We start from the raw sequence: 15,598 nt of genomic DNA on the forward strand, positions 1-15,598 counted from the left end.
CACACCAGGGGATAAAGGGCAGAGTAGCGCCAACAGTTCCCTCACAACTCAAAGCCCATGGCAGCTTGGATGGAGGACATATCATGGGATTCTCACTGGTTGCAACATCTCGAAGAACACAGTTACTGTCGGATAAGTAACCGTTCTTTCTTCTTAGAAAACGTGTCAGTGTGGAATCTGCTATACGCAAGGGGCAAGTAGTATCCCCTCAGGATGTTGGGAAGAGGCATTTCAGCCACATCAATCTAATAGTCATTGGAGTATTGCTGTCTCACATCTGGCATCCAAGCCCAATGCATAATGCTTGACAAAGATCAGAGGATTACTCCGCGTCATCGCTTTGTAGATCTTGGAAACTGGCACATTTCTGAAGCAGGAGGAGGATGTTGCTTGAGGTCTGGTCGAGTGCATCTTGATATTCAGCAGTAAAGGAATACCAGCCAATGGGTGATGCAGCACAATACATTGAGTTATCCAGAACTGATATTCTCTGTGAGGAAACCGCTTTAGAGTGCCTAACTATAGCAAAACACAGAGGGGGTGACAGTCTGAATGGTTAGATCCTGTCAATGAAATCAAGCGAAGTCCTGGACGCCTAGCATATGTAATTCCTTTTCTTCTAGTGCAGAATCTGGCTTTTGACTGACTAATTCAGATGAAATTCTGAGACCAGCTTAGAAATGAACTTCAGGTGAGTTCACAGCACCACTTTGTCCCTATGTAATGTCATATTGGGGGGTTCAGCCATAACTTTTTGAAGCTCACTCCCCCTCTCCTGGCTGAAGTAACAGCCACCAGGAAGACGGTCTTCGGAGTGAGGTTGTACAGGGAGCAGTCTCACAGAGAGGCTCCCTGAGTCTCAGGAGAACTAATGAGGACCTAGGCAGGAGTAGGTTCTCTGCCCAGTGAATAAGTGTGTAATAGCCCATTGAGAAATTTTGACACCGTGGGATGAGAAAAGACGAAGCATGATTGTACAGATGGATGACAAGCTGAGAATGCAAGCTACACCTTAACAGAGCTGAACAAGAGGCTGGTCTGTATTAAGTGTAATAAGTAGCTGAGGTTCCAATGTATCAAGGCCTGGACTGAGTCCATATCATGCTGGGCAGCCCATATCAAGAACCTCTTTTATTTAGATGAATATATTCTTCCAGCAAAGGTTTCCGGGCTATTTATCATGAGCCAAGGTCATCATCATGGGTAGGAGCAGGGATCTGGAGTGTGACGGGTTGGATCACAGAAACCCCCTGGGGGTTGCCACCTGATGTGCCACAACTACTTCTGCTCCTACTTTCCTGCCCTGTCCACTTAGGACTTCAGTGCCCTGCCCTGGTTTGAGCCAGATCTGCTAGCCTCCTGCAAACCCAGTGATCACATGTCACTGTAAGACTTCATTACTCACTTGCCAGCACACATGTATACAGGAACACTGACTGTAGGTGGCTCTGTTTTACTTGCAAATTGTCCTGGTTAATGGGAACCATTAAGATTCCAAACCACCATTAATGGCCCACATTTTGCATAACTAGAATAGGACCTCAGAGTTATATTTCATACTTCTAGTTTACATACAAGAGTGATACATTTATACAAATAGGATGACCACACTCAGTAGATTATAAGCTTTGTAGTGATACCTTACAAGAGACCTTTTGCATGAAGCATATTCCAGTTACATTATATTCATACTCATGAGCATATTTTCATAGACTCATATAGAGTGCAACGGCACATGGAGCAAGGCAGGAAAACAGGCACCAGAAATAAACAGAGGTCTGGGATGAGAAGAGCAGGAGCCAGGATCAGGCTGGGAGGAAGAAACCAGGACTCAGGCAAGTAGGCAGGGACCATACCAGAAGGCAGCCAATGATTCACCTAGATGGTCAGACAACTTCCTGTGCTTCTTCATGGGCAGGACTCTTTTTGAGCTAGAGCTTCAGTAGCCCCCTTCTCCACTGGTTCAGATGAGCTGCTGGGTGGCGGCCACAGTCTGATCACTACCTGGGGAGCCATGGGCCCTGGTTCAAGGCCTGCAATCTTTCACAGAGGGTTTGGACTGCACTATAAGGTTAGCAGTTGGCATGAAGTGCCTTGCCTCACCTTGCCCCGCTGTACCTGGGAGTCATTGATCAAATTTTCCACATTTCTGGTTTTTAAGGAACATGCTTTATGATAAATAGTGAAGATAAGATAGCCAAATAGGCTGAAAAAGACCAGTTACGGGTCTCTGAAGAGAGCAGGCAGTAAGGGGGAACCGAAGTCGGGTCACACCCTTTATGCCCTACCACAAAGAGGGAAAGGGCAGGTGCATGGCCCCAACAGACCGTAGTAAAAACAAAATCCAAACCGCATGCAAGAGTCACATGTGCATCTACAGAGGGATCCACACTGACACATACTCAAAAAACAGACAATACAAAGCCCAGGGGGCCACGAGGAGAGACTGCAGAGAAAGGGAGAGTAATCAGACAGGCAAAAGGCAGCAGAGAGATCAAGAAAACAGGAATAAAGAAATATCGCAAAAAGAACAGGAGTACTTGTGGCACCTTAGAGACTAACAAATTTATTAGAGCATAAGCTTTCGTGGGCTACAGCTCACTTCATCGGATGCATAGAATGGAACATATAGTAATTAATTAATTAGTCTCTTACAGCTTGTATGGCAACTTCCACCTTCTCTGTAGATATACATCTCTCTTCTTACTATATGTTCCATTCTATGCATCCGATGAAGTGGGCTGTAGCCCACGAAAGCTTATGCTCTAATAAATTTGTTAGTCTCTAAGGTGCCACAAGTATCCTGTTCTTTTTGCGGATACAGACTAACACGGCTGCTACACTGAAACCTAGAAATATCGCAGGTAGGTGTCAAAAGTGGAAAGAACACCTATGCCCCCCCACAAACACACACCCATAACAATAAAGATGAAGCTGGAGGCTCTGCAGAACAAATAAGTCTATACTCAGGCACAAAATATTAGCTTATTAGCTAATAGCTATTAGCTGTCTTATTAGCTCTTAAGGTATATCCTTGAGAACATGGAGACACACAAACTAAGATTTGCACAGGATGCTTAACCATATCACGACAAGTTTTATATCAGAAATGAGTCTCATTAAAATATATTTTTACTCTTAACAGTTTTAAAATATTAATTCTATTACATATAAAAATCAAATTTATACCTGAAATTCTTCTCCTTGCTAGATTTTCTGCATATAATGAAGAATAAAAAATTCCTATTAATATCTTTCTAGTCCTTTGGCGTGTAAATTATTTGAGGAGGGGAAAAAATAGCACAAATCCCTCCTACAGCAAGAATCTTCCATTCAAACATACCTGCATTTCACAATCTGCTCGAAGATTAAGTTCTTCACAGCATTCCCTGGATACCCTCAAGAAGATATAATCCTTTGTTTTCTCTTCAATAGCTGCTTCATAAACCTTCTCTTTGGTTCCTTGGGTCTGTACTGACTTCTCTTTAGTGACTGGCAATAAATAAACAGCATTGACTTTGGTCATCACCAGCCGTCCAGCCAAAGTGTCTTCAGAAAGCGTTTCAGTGAGCTTAAAGCGGCCAAAAAGTTGTCCGTTTTGGGCATACTTTGCACCTCCGGAAACACCAGTGAGCATGAAGCTTGCTACTATCTGCAATTGCACTTTTATGTTGAACCTAAATCAGAAAGGATAAAGTTAGTTCAGAAAAAGGAGTTGATTTTAGAAATCAGTAGACAATGTTAATCAAATAAAAAATGCCTCCAAATTCAGAGACATCATACATTCAGGATCCAAACCTATCTCCCTTACACTGAGTAATACCTTCTTTCGCAGCAGTTCAATGTGATTGTGTAAGTAACTATTCATTGTGAATAAGGGGGGCAGATTCTGGACCTGAGTAAGAGAAATTTAAGCATAGTACTGTAGAACATTCAAAAATGTTGTGCTTCCATTCAGAGAAGGCAGCTACAAATTCTGTTGATAAGAGAAAAATTCCCCTGCAAGCAGCTGCTCTGTCTGTCTGCAGGTATGGGGGCCTTTTATATGTTATTTAAAGGCAACATGTACTTTAAGGGTAACAAATAATCAGTTTATTCAGAATGAAAAGACCCTCGAGTTTCTTCTTTTGGCAAGTAAATCTGGTCCATGATTCTAAAACCCCACTACAAGCAAAGTGACAATGTGGTAGAGAAATTTTATAAAGGATAACTCAATTAATATATTTCCTGCCATTGTCAAATTTATTCATTACAAAACCCAGACTCAAATTAGATCTATATTAAATAAATTAGTAAAGCTATAAAAAAGTGTAAATATACATTACCTTGGTGAAGGAAAACGATATATAATAAAAGGAAGGAATGCAATTGTAAACAAAGGAAGTAACTGAACAGTACAAAAACATCTGAGGGCAACAGTGTCTATTTTGCTTCTGAATGGAATGTAACTAACATCAACGGGTGGTTAAAAGCAGTAACATCTCTGAAGGTTTTAAAAAGACGCTCTAAATAGACAGACCCAAACCCTGAAATTTTTACTTAGGGAAAACTCTGCCCGAAGTCAATGAGAGTTTTACCTGAGTAACGGCTGCAGCATTTTCCCCGCAGCAATGAAAAGTTATTTTAATATTTTGTAAGTTTACGATATATTCATGAATTGACTACATCGGATTCTTTAGGGACATATACACAGGTTCAGAAGAGAATACGGTTCCTATTTGTTCTGTACACCCTCTTCTAGAGAAGGCAGGTTGCTGTCTTGCAGGGAGCAAAGGGCTATTATACCCTCATAGTTTAACAGATTATTTTAAAACTTTATGAAATTAGAAGCTAAGACCAATAAGTAATGAGAATGGATCTATTTTAAAAGAAGGATTAATATCTAACATATCACATGCCTAATCACATTGAGCAGTGGCCCCAAGCAGAAGCGGAAAGAAGCGCTGCCGGCCGAAATGCAGCCGAGAAACGGCAACGCTTTTCAGCGGCATTGCAGCGGGCGGTTCTCCAGCGGGCGTGCTTGGCGGCAGCATTTTGGTAGTGCAGTGTCCTGCGGGCGCATGGAACTGTGCCAGCGGGCACGTTGGGGCCCCTGACATACAGCATCTGTGCACAAAGCTCCCGTTGACAGTGAGTTCTTTCTGCGCTAACATGTAGCCATGACTACCCCACACGACATTCACAGTAGAAGTAGCAAATCCACTCTTTGTATTTACACTTCTCAAAAAAATCATAGACAATAAAGATAAAAATGACCTATTAGCCTGTCTTGTCCTTCCCTTTTCTAAAGGACAACAATCTAGTACGTTTTCTAGTTCCTTCTTCATCCTGGTTTCTAAATGTGCCAAGTAACAGAGCTTCAGCCATTCCCTTGGAAATGTATTACACACGCTCATATATCTGTCTCAATGTCAAAAAGTTTAATCTAATATTTTGTAATGAGTTAGAGGGGAATACATCAATGAAAGTAGAAGGGATGCAGAATACATTGCTTTCCATTAAAATGAGCGGTGATCTTTTTATCATGTGAAACGGACAACTTTCTACTGTTGTGTGTTGTCTCCATATGATGCTTTCCACATTTATGTTGACTTGTTCAATCCGTTCAGCTTCCTTCTAACCATTCCTGGTAAACTATTAAAAGTGCATATGTAATACTATTTAATCCATTTGAACAGAAAATCTTTACTACAACGTATCACAGTCCCAAAATCAAACCAGTTTCAGTTCTCTTCTGTGCATCTTAAATGCCTATTAAACCCATGAAAGATTTTTTTTCACATCTGATAAATCTTTTTGCTTAAATGAAAACTGCAAGTCTGTCTCCTTGTAGTGGTATTTCATTCTCTGTATAACATGTACACAAAGTCTCACAAACATCCCTGGCAAATAACCAATACAATGAAGTAAGAGATGATTTTTGGCTTGACAGGGACACAAATTTACTGTCTTCATCATCAGTATACTTAAGATAATTGTAATAGCTACTAGGGAATTTGCAGTAAAAGTGATCATTTAGTTTACCTCAAAGCATGAATTCAGCAGACCATGATTGAAATTAAAATAAATTCCTTCCACTTTCTAAAAGCATTTAGGAGAAAGCATGCAAGACTTTTTCCTTATCAACTTATAATACATAATTCTGAATTCTCTATTAGTCAGTTACAGATGTTAATTCCATTCAGATAACTGCTGCAATATTGTGTTAAATGTATATAAGCCTCAGTAACATTTAAAATTTCATTATTATTAGTCAGATATCAGGTGGCAGTATAACATTTTTATTTCATCAAAGCTTTCTCTAACTTGAATCAACTTAAAGCAGTCCATATTATTACACATATATTAGCTGAATAACTATATTACTGCTATTCTGAGACATGCTACTCTTTACACAATCATCTTAAGTGGTTACATTGGTTCTAGTCTACTGATGAAAACCTTCTTCTCCAGATTATTAAATTATTTCCATTGACTAGGGAGACACCTTCTGGTGAGCTATTCAACCACCAAATCCTCTAGTACTCAAGCACTATACTTCCTTCATTCACTCCCCCTTTCCTTCTTAGATTGAACATGAGCACATTCCACATTCATGCTTAGTAAGATTTAACAAGATGAACCTCACTCCCCAAGCAAAAGATCTGAATCAGACCAATTAAAAACAACACTTTGGAGTGGGACTGCACTTTCCTTTCAAAAGTCTGTTTCTATAAACTGATGAATTAAGCCTCTGGACATCCCATGAAGTCAGGAAGTATTTTACAGATTGTGAAACTGAGGCACAAGGAGGTTAACTGACACATTTTTTTTAAGTGACCTCTAATTTTGGGTGTTCAACTTCAAATACCAAGAGCCTGATTTTCAGAGGGGATGAACTGAAGCTCCTGACTTCAACTGGTGTCCTGGACAGTCAGCACTTCTGAAAATTAGGTCATAGGTGTCTAAAGTTGGGCACACAAGAATGGAGCACCCAAAATTAAAGGTTACGTTTGAAAGAGCAAGCCTTAGCCATCTGCCCAATGTAACACTCCAAATCAGGGGTGAAGGCAGCAACACAACGCAGGTTTCTTGTCTCCCAGTCCAACGCTCCCTGTCCTAGTGTATTAATTAATAAGCCACTGTAATGTTCATAGCTACCATTTGTTTTACTATAGGTTCTTTCAAATAGTACATCATGGTGCTTTTCTAAGAGGAAATAAACTCCTTAGTCTCCCAAACAACTTACCAAAAAAAAATCAAATATTTTTGAGGTTTTTCTCATATTTGACATTTTTCTGGATTACACAATGGATGCTTTCACACTAACACTTAAAGATCTGATATTCAGCTAATCAGAAATGCAAGTCCAATTAACACTTTTTAGTGTGCTCTCGCATAAACACTTTACCACAAAAGCCATAATTAATTTTTGAGAGTTCTTATACTGTAAATTCAAGCTTTGTGTAATTTTAGAAATACTTTTTCTTCACTGAGAGATGAACTCTCAAGTGGTGAGAAAAACTAAGTTTGACTTTCTTTTGAAACTTCAGCTGTCTTAGTCATCATGCCACCTCAAAACTTTTGTAGTCTTTGATATACTTCTTTCTCTCAGATTTTTCTGGGCACCATGAAGTTGGAGACAAGCACAGTAAAAACGAACAGGAAAAATTTATCAGCCAAAATCTCAGCAAATCTGCCCTCTGCCCAATATTCCAACCTTCCAAGCAATGTTATAAAATTTCAGCATAATTATGCTTCTATTTCTAATTTGTTAGGGAAAAGGTTATTTTCTATAATTACATCACAAAAGTTTAAGACTTAACAGATCATTAGCCCATCTGCTGCCAGTGCAGACCGTAGCCCCCCAAAAGACCAAATATCCCTTAGCTTGAGAAGCACTGCTCTATCTGATGTGGGGGACCGGCATTTGCTTTTTCCAATGTGCACGCAGACCAGCAGCCAATGGCTCGCGGACCGGCACTGGTCCACGGACCACCGCTTTGGTTAGCACTGCCTTGGAGAATATGGCTGTGTGTGCCAGTTTTTTAAAAGGTTCAGTATGGCGTTTACCATTCATGCGCGTAAGTCCCACACAGGGCATGCACAGCGGCATTTTACTACTCAGCAGCACAGTGTAGTATGCAGTAATGGCTCACGAACTCAGGGCCCAATGCAGCAAAGATACACTGAACTTCCATGAAAGCCAATATGTGAGGCTTCTGAAAACTTGAGGGAGAATCTGGTCTACAATTTGAATAGCAAAACATGTGACAGGTATTATTATTATTATAGTCTGCTTTCTTTTTTAATGTAAGAGTGAGAAAGATGAAGACGTTTAAATCCTCAAAAATTACATGAAGGGTCCAAATTACCACCAGATCCAAACTAGCATCTAAATTAGAGCTTGGCCTGCACACCTGCTTGTTCATACAAAGCCCACGTTTGCATATGGAAATCAGAGTGTTGGCTTATTTATTCAAACCTTTATTGCCCCTATTTTCTACTCTAAGCATGTTAAGTAATTATCTAAAATAAAAATTTTCCACAATATTACAATAAACACAATTTACACATAAAGCTCTCCAAGACTTTCCCAACCCCACCAGAGACTCCCTTGCGACAGTCAATTAAAGACACTTTACCAATGCCATTTCAACCTCTTCCACATGACACCTTTCAGCACTTGACCTTTGGCCTTCCAAGGAAAGTCTGGGACAAGCACTGCAATTTGCAGTGTGCCCTAAAGGTCAAAAAAAAAAAATAGCCAGGCTCAAAATTAAGGCTAGGAGCGAGAACCAGAGTGCTGAATCCTTCACCAAGAATGCCCAGCAACCAACACCCTCCTGCTTATAGTGAGGGCTCTTAGCTCAAGCGCTGGAGATGACCACATCCGCTATAGGATCACAAGGAGAGAGGTAATCTCGCAGGCAGACAGAAACAAACCATTTAGCGTGTCATAGATCAAAACCAACACTATGAATTTGACCTGGAAATCAATTGGCAGCCAGTGCAGATTTTGGAGTATGGATTATGTGCTCCAAGCGGGAAACTCTGCTTAGTAATAATCAGCTGGCTCAATTCTACACCAGCTGCAGCTTCTGCATATAGTCCTACGCAGAGCACACTGCATAATCCACCTTTAGGCGAAAAAATGCCCATGTGCACACAAACAGATGCATTCTGAGCTCAAAACTGGAGGTGTCACTACTGAAAAATTAGCCCAAAGGACAACATTTGATTTAAAGCAAGCACCACCAGGAAGCTGGTGATTCTATTGTGTATCTAAGTATTGCAGGGGTCTTGATACAGCAGGTGGGGTGTTACATGCTGCATATGAAGCCATAAAGTAGCCTCAAGTTTTAACCTTTTCTCTGCATTTTCTTGTGCATGTTTAGGCCTATTGCATCATTTTCAAATCATGCACACCACCACTTTCTAAATGGGATCAATTAGGGGCTGATGAAAGTGAGGAACCAGCAGTACTAGTTAACCCAGCAATGCACTGCAACCATGGACTGCAAATTATTCCAGTCCTGGACCTCTCCTGAGAGACCCTGTTGTCAATCAGTTGTTTTATAATCTGTACAAATATCTACTAGAGGCTATCAAGATCCACAACAACCACCATTTGTGACCTAAGGCACACAGGATCACATGTATGTAGAACTTTGACCCAGTGTATTAAAATGGGTTGACTATAACATAATTTAATCAAAAGAAGAAGATTTCTATCATCAACTCTACCAAACAGAAGACACTTAAAAAATATGTATAGAACTTACGTTTATTAATCCACTTAACAGAAAGTCATGCAATAGCAATAATTTATTGCAGTACCAAATTATCCAAAAGTGAAGCATCATGTATTGGAATGTACTCATTATTCCATCGTTTGTACATGCAAGCTGCTCTTTTGTCTTCCATGAGATGTTGGCAACGTAATTTTCAACATGAATATTAACAAAGTAAAAACATTATTTATTTGTTGTTTGTATCATTGTTTTCTCTAAGTCTGATCTTGGTTTAAAATGCTTTGAAAGATAAACCTCCATAAAAATACATGTGATGGAGGTCAGCAAGAGGGAATCTGTTAGTTTGCTGAAAACATCATGTAGAGGCAAATTCTTTGTATGTTAAATTCCAGCTCCCCAATAGAGGAGTGCTATGACTAGGTATATTCAGTGAACTGGTTCAAGTTTACTATCGCTTATACAAGATATGAAAGCAAAAATGACTAGATACTATTTTCCTGCTTCAAAAAAGTCTCTTTCAATAATAGTACATATTATTAATATTCTTAAATGACCACTGCATAATTAGATTAAACTCCTGACTACGTCCGGAGGCACAGTGCTCTACAGAAGACATTCTTGTATTGGTATATACAAGATTTTACTTGCTACCACATCAAGTTAAGGGGGAAATGATGCCAATAAGAGTTCTTGATCTAGGGGTATGTCACCTTAAAACATTTTCATACCATACAAGTGAAGGTGAGATCATTAATCACAAATGTCAAAATAGAAAAATGGTCTAGTATAGCATGACTATGAACCTGGAACGTGTACCTTATTTTTCCACCTGTATCCTTCTCATATGTCTAATGGTGCTGGACAGCATATATATATAATGACAAAGAATATTCCTGACACAAAAAATAGAGTCTACATTATGTGCCCATCTTACACTTGGAAAGCTATTACTCAGTCTGCCTGTTTAGCGAATAGTAGGTAAAGCATCAGCTCTCCAAAGCAGTTACTCTAGATGTACACGTCTGCAACAGAGATCAGGATCTGGCCCACCATGAGGAGGATTCAAAAGTTTTCTTAAACCTGCAATCGTCTATAGAGAAGAATGGTAATACTTTTCTTTTCTGAAACCCCTTTTATTTGAGGATGTCACAGATAACTGAACTGTAACAGGCTCTCTTTTTTGGCAAGGGAACAGAAACATTCTAAATTGCCCCTGCTGTCCTTAACATTTTTTTGTATTTAGGGAGCTGTAAGAAGAAAAAACTAACATCAGGACCCTCGGGAAACACAGTACATTTGAGGTTAGTGTCTCTAACCCTAACCAAAGGTTAATGAAGACATCTCTTTATCTTCACAGCCATTTATTACTACAGTATATATTTCCATTCTCTTCTATGAAGAGGTAAGATTTCAAGACTCATATCCACTCTTAATTTACTTTAAAGATGTAAGAAGGCTTAATGACTAACTGTTATCCCTTTCAAAACCAGTCAGAGAAGTGCAATTACAATGAAAGGGTGACACCCTAATCATTTTTAGTAGGACAGCAACAGTCAGTTAAGACAGAATTTTGTAAAAGTATTACTTACTTGCTGACTTCCTTATACTGTGCTATTTCCTCAATATAAAGGAGGTCATGCAACCGAGACTGATAGTTGATCTTGGTCAATGATTTGTCCAGGACAGACTGTGTAAACAGCTGGTCAGCAGATAGAGGAATTTGGTATCTGATAAGAAGGCTCTTCTCCAATTCAGTAGTTTCATTAGGCTCAAAATCTACAATAGTCTTAGAAGTAGAATCCCAACGCTTAGCTGTAGTTAGTAACTGTTGCCGTGCATGCATCAGGTATTCAAGATCTGCATGTGGAAATACAAACAGGGACAAGATTCAGTTCAAATTCTCCAAGATGATTTTCTACACTTTGATCACATGCAAATGACATATATAAGTGGGAAACAATAGATTTTTCCCCACCACAGCTTATTCATGTAAAACAGAATAATTGTGAATTTGTAAGCGAAACTTAATTTTTAACTAACAGAATATGGTTTGGTTCTTCAAGGAGAACACAGGATTACTGAAGTCACTAAGCTATCTTAAAATAATCAAACTGCAGATAAGATTCTCCTTTGTCTAGGACAGTTTTCATAATTTTACTGTTGAAGAACAAGTCCAACTTCAGAGACTGATTGACAACAGACACAAAAACCAACTCACACACAAGAATAAGAGAATATCAAAATATAGCAAATCTACAGGTAGAACATACAAATTAAACAAGCAATGGAAGGAATCTATTATTATAACTAAGAGCAATCAGAAGCATCCATAATATCTGCATGTCCTTTTCAAATTTTAGATATAATAGCAAACACCTTTCCCCTCCAAAACCAGAGAAAATACACATGAACCTCACAAGGTAAATCATGTCAGCTAAGCTGCGGGGGAACCAGTAGGGTAGGTGATAGGGAATCTCCTAACTTGCAGTACACGGAAGGCCTTTAGCATATTAAAAACTAAATCCTAGGTTAATATAACATTAGGGTTAAACATTTGAAAAGATTCACATCGTACACACACAGTTAATTCTCCAAGAATCACTTGAAAGTGTGACCACATTGATAAATGGAAGGAAATTAATGTTTCAGTCTGTCCTTAGTTAGTTCTGTTATGTCTATATATTGTAGCCCAAATCATAAAGATGAAGTCAAGAATTTTTCATAGACCCCTGCAATAGCCATTGACACGCAAAAATTCAACACATGGCAACTGCTACCTGGAGGACTACTTAGGGGTTTCATGCAACAGAACTATAGTTAAGCTAAAAGCTTCAAAATGATTTAGCATTCATGGTGAAGCAACAGCTGCCTTTTAATGTATCAACTTTGAATCGGGCATAATATGGGTGCCCAGATATCACAGCATTGCCTGTGAAAGAGTTAAGAAAGACCCTGTAACCTCAAATAAAATATTTCATTTTATCTACATCATTCTGTATCCTAAAGAGATGAAAAATGTGATGTCTGAGTGATAATATGAGGCCAGTTTAGCAACAGGAATCTCAGATCAACATCACTCTTCAGCCATCGGAAACAGGCCTGTCTCACTTAGTAAACTACTCTAATATTTTTGAAAGTTCATCTAAGAGAGATTAGAAAGAAGATATAAATAATTCTCTTCTTCCTCTAAACTGAATGATGTTAGGTGCTAATGATGTACAACAGGAGAAAAAGGCCCATGTTTGATGATTTCAGAATTAGGAATTATCTCACCATGGGTATTACATTTTCCTGTACTGATCATATCTTAAGAGTGTAACAGTACAGTCAGACTGCCAGGACACTGTCCTTGTTTGCTAGGAAATTGGCCATTTGATATTGCATGCTACAGATACTTCCTGTAACTGTTCGTCTGACATAACTATTTTCTGAGTATTAACATGGAATATACATACAGGGTTGCTTTCCTAAAAAGACTTTTGTGCATTTCCAATCCTAAGAACATTTTCACGGCATGAAACTAATCTTCTCTTGAAAGAGAGAGCTTCCCAAGAAAAGTGACAGACGCCGCTCAACTTAAATGTCTCTTCTCAATACCATTTAAAAAGGAGGATGCTTGTCTTTCATGAGGTCATAGCTCCAATATCCTTAAAAGTTATTATTGACCTTCCCAAGTCACTGCCTAGATCTATCTGTCATATACGGATTTGTACCGGCAGTGTAGGCACTCACTAACAACAGGTGAAGGCCTCCTTCAGGATTGTTTGCTCGATGTTACTTCTTCCATCAGACTGCTACATACTATAACCCAACACCCCACCACTCACGGAAATATAAATGCAAAACACGCACATGGAACAAGATATATGCCTAACATCACAATTCCTTCACTTGCTTTCAGTTGCAATCCTTACCCCTTCCATGGCCCATATGTTGTCTACATAGATTGTTAGCTCTTAAGGGAAAGACTTTGCACTTATGTTTGGTTGTAAAGAACCTAGCGCACTTTTGGGCATTAGATAAATATTAATAATAATCTGACTGATTGGAGATTTCCTTTGCTATCTCTCTGCATACAGAGATGTGACATCTCAAAAAGAGGTGTTGTAGTGAACTCGGCAGGCAGTACACTATGCAGCTTCATCTTTCCATTTTGCGCCAGAGTGCCATTTACATTGCCCCTGCCCTTGATCTAGTTTTAGCAGTCAACACTGAGAAATCCTGGCAGTTTAAACTGCAAGGACACTGACTTGTCTGAAGATTAATAGTTTTGCCTTTGCAAATAAATTATGGCTTGGCTCTCTTGGTCTTAAACAGCTCTACATTGCAAGGACACCAGGTCTCTACAAGTTTACTGACTTTGGAAACCTGTCAGCTCTGGTTAGCTGCCCTCTTGCATGGAGATCACATAATAGTTCCTGAAAAGACCACAGCCTTGCTCTTAAACACAGTATCTCATGCATTCTGAAACATATCCTATGTGAAGCTCTAGTGTATTGTGGACACTACAACTTCCTGCTTTGGGCTATAAGTATTCAGGTAATCTGGAAAGAACAGTTCATAAACTATGGCATTTGCTATTGACATTTTCTCTTCGCTGATCTGGTAAATGTAAATCTGTTCTATGTAAACAAAGGATAGGAATAGCAAAAAGCAATACCTGCAACTCTAGCCAACCCACATACTATATGTATTAGTGTATAGCAATGACATCTATAATTATTTCTGCTAATAAAAAGGTCTCAAAAGTCTTATATCACTAAAAAACAAGGAAATATGAATTTCCTGGATCACTTAAAGATTTAGGAATAGATCTGGAGATGCCAGAAATAGGAAAGAGTCTCTACAACACATCTCTGAAAGGTAGAAAGAAATTAATAACAATAGCCTGCAGAATTATGACCTCTGCCAAAAATTAAATCAATGTTCCTTCAAATCTTTGTGAGCTGAACTCTTCCTGGGATTCCCTGATGACTATAACAGACAGACTAGAGAAACAGTCTTCCTGAAGAGATAAAATACGCTTCATTGACCAGTATTCTGGTCATCTCCCAGACAGTCATACTCTATTTCAGTCAGAATCAGTCAGTCAATCTATTTCTGCACCTCCTAAGTAGTTTTGCCAATTTTGATCTGGATCTCATCAATTTCCTAAGATTTACAATTAACAGGAGTACAACTGGTTGTATTTTCCTACAGCCTTTGGGGGGAGATTATGCTAAATGTTTCTGAGTTCTGACCTCCTGTTTGGATAAATGAATTTGCACAAATTTCCAAAACAAGAATCAGTGCTCAGCTCTTGGCTTCTCCATATTGTAAGTCTTCTTGACAAATCAAGTTCTCATTAACTGCCAAGCAAAATATTTCTAATGATCTTCGGACTATACCCAACTGTTTCTGAGCAGGGGGGAAAAAAGTGTTGATTCCCCTTTGCCTCAAAAGACAATTCTTTGGCACATAAAAAAAATTAAAATTCTTCATCGAGCATGTTTTGAAGGTGAACCTAATCAGCATCTGGAGAACAGTCAGTGCAAAAAAAAAAAAAAAAAGAAAGGAAAGCATTAACAGGACCACAAGCATTTCAGAACAGCCTAAGCAAAACACAAACACTAACTAGAAACTGACAAATGACTCAAAACTGTGAAGAAAGAAAGGCTTTCGTGTGCTAATCTGGAAATTCTTTTGAAAAAGGGAAAGTTAGTCAGAAAAGAAGCAGCAACAAATTGGTTTTATTTATTCAAAAACAATGAGAAATGATTCTAGCAAAGCAGAACTGAATATCAGCCATTATTCACGTCTATCTGACTCTAGCACTCAATTGCTTTAAAATGTCCCAAGCAAAAGTGTTGTAATCACCTCTCTTA

At 38.9% G+C, this 15,598-nt stretch overlaps 1 protein-coding gene across 6 annotated transcripts in view; it reads right to left on the bottom strand.

Annotated features, from left to right (window-relative positions):
- Positions 1-15,598, bottom strand: part of HELZ (helicase with zinc finger) — a 149,483-nt gene that overhangs the window by 95,320 nt on the left and 38,565 nt on the right. For all 6 annotated transcript variants that reach the window (XM_073310830.2, XM_073310828.2, XM_073310832.2 and 3 more), the window contains 2 exons: positions 11,324-11,591; positions 3,344-3,677 (listed from right to left, as the gene is read on the bottom strand). In XM_073310830.2, the coding sequence (XP_073166931.2) occupies positions 3,344-3,677; positions 11,324-11,591 (602 nt within the window). The remainder of the gene's footprint in view (positions 1-3,343; positions 3,678-11,323; positions 11,592-15,598) is intronic.

The sequence above is a fragment of the Lepidochelys kempii genome, chromosome 14 (genome assembly GCF_965140285.1).
Source record: "Lepidochelys kempii isolate rLepKem1 chromosome 14, rLepKem1.hap1, whole genome shotgun sequence".
In the NCBI taxonomy this organism is placed as follows: Eukaryota; Metazoa; Chordata; order Testudines; family Cheloniidae; genus Lepidochelys; species Lepidochelys kempii.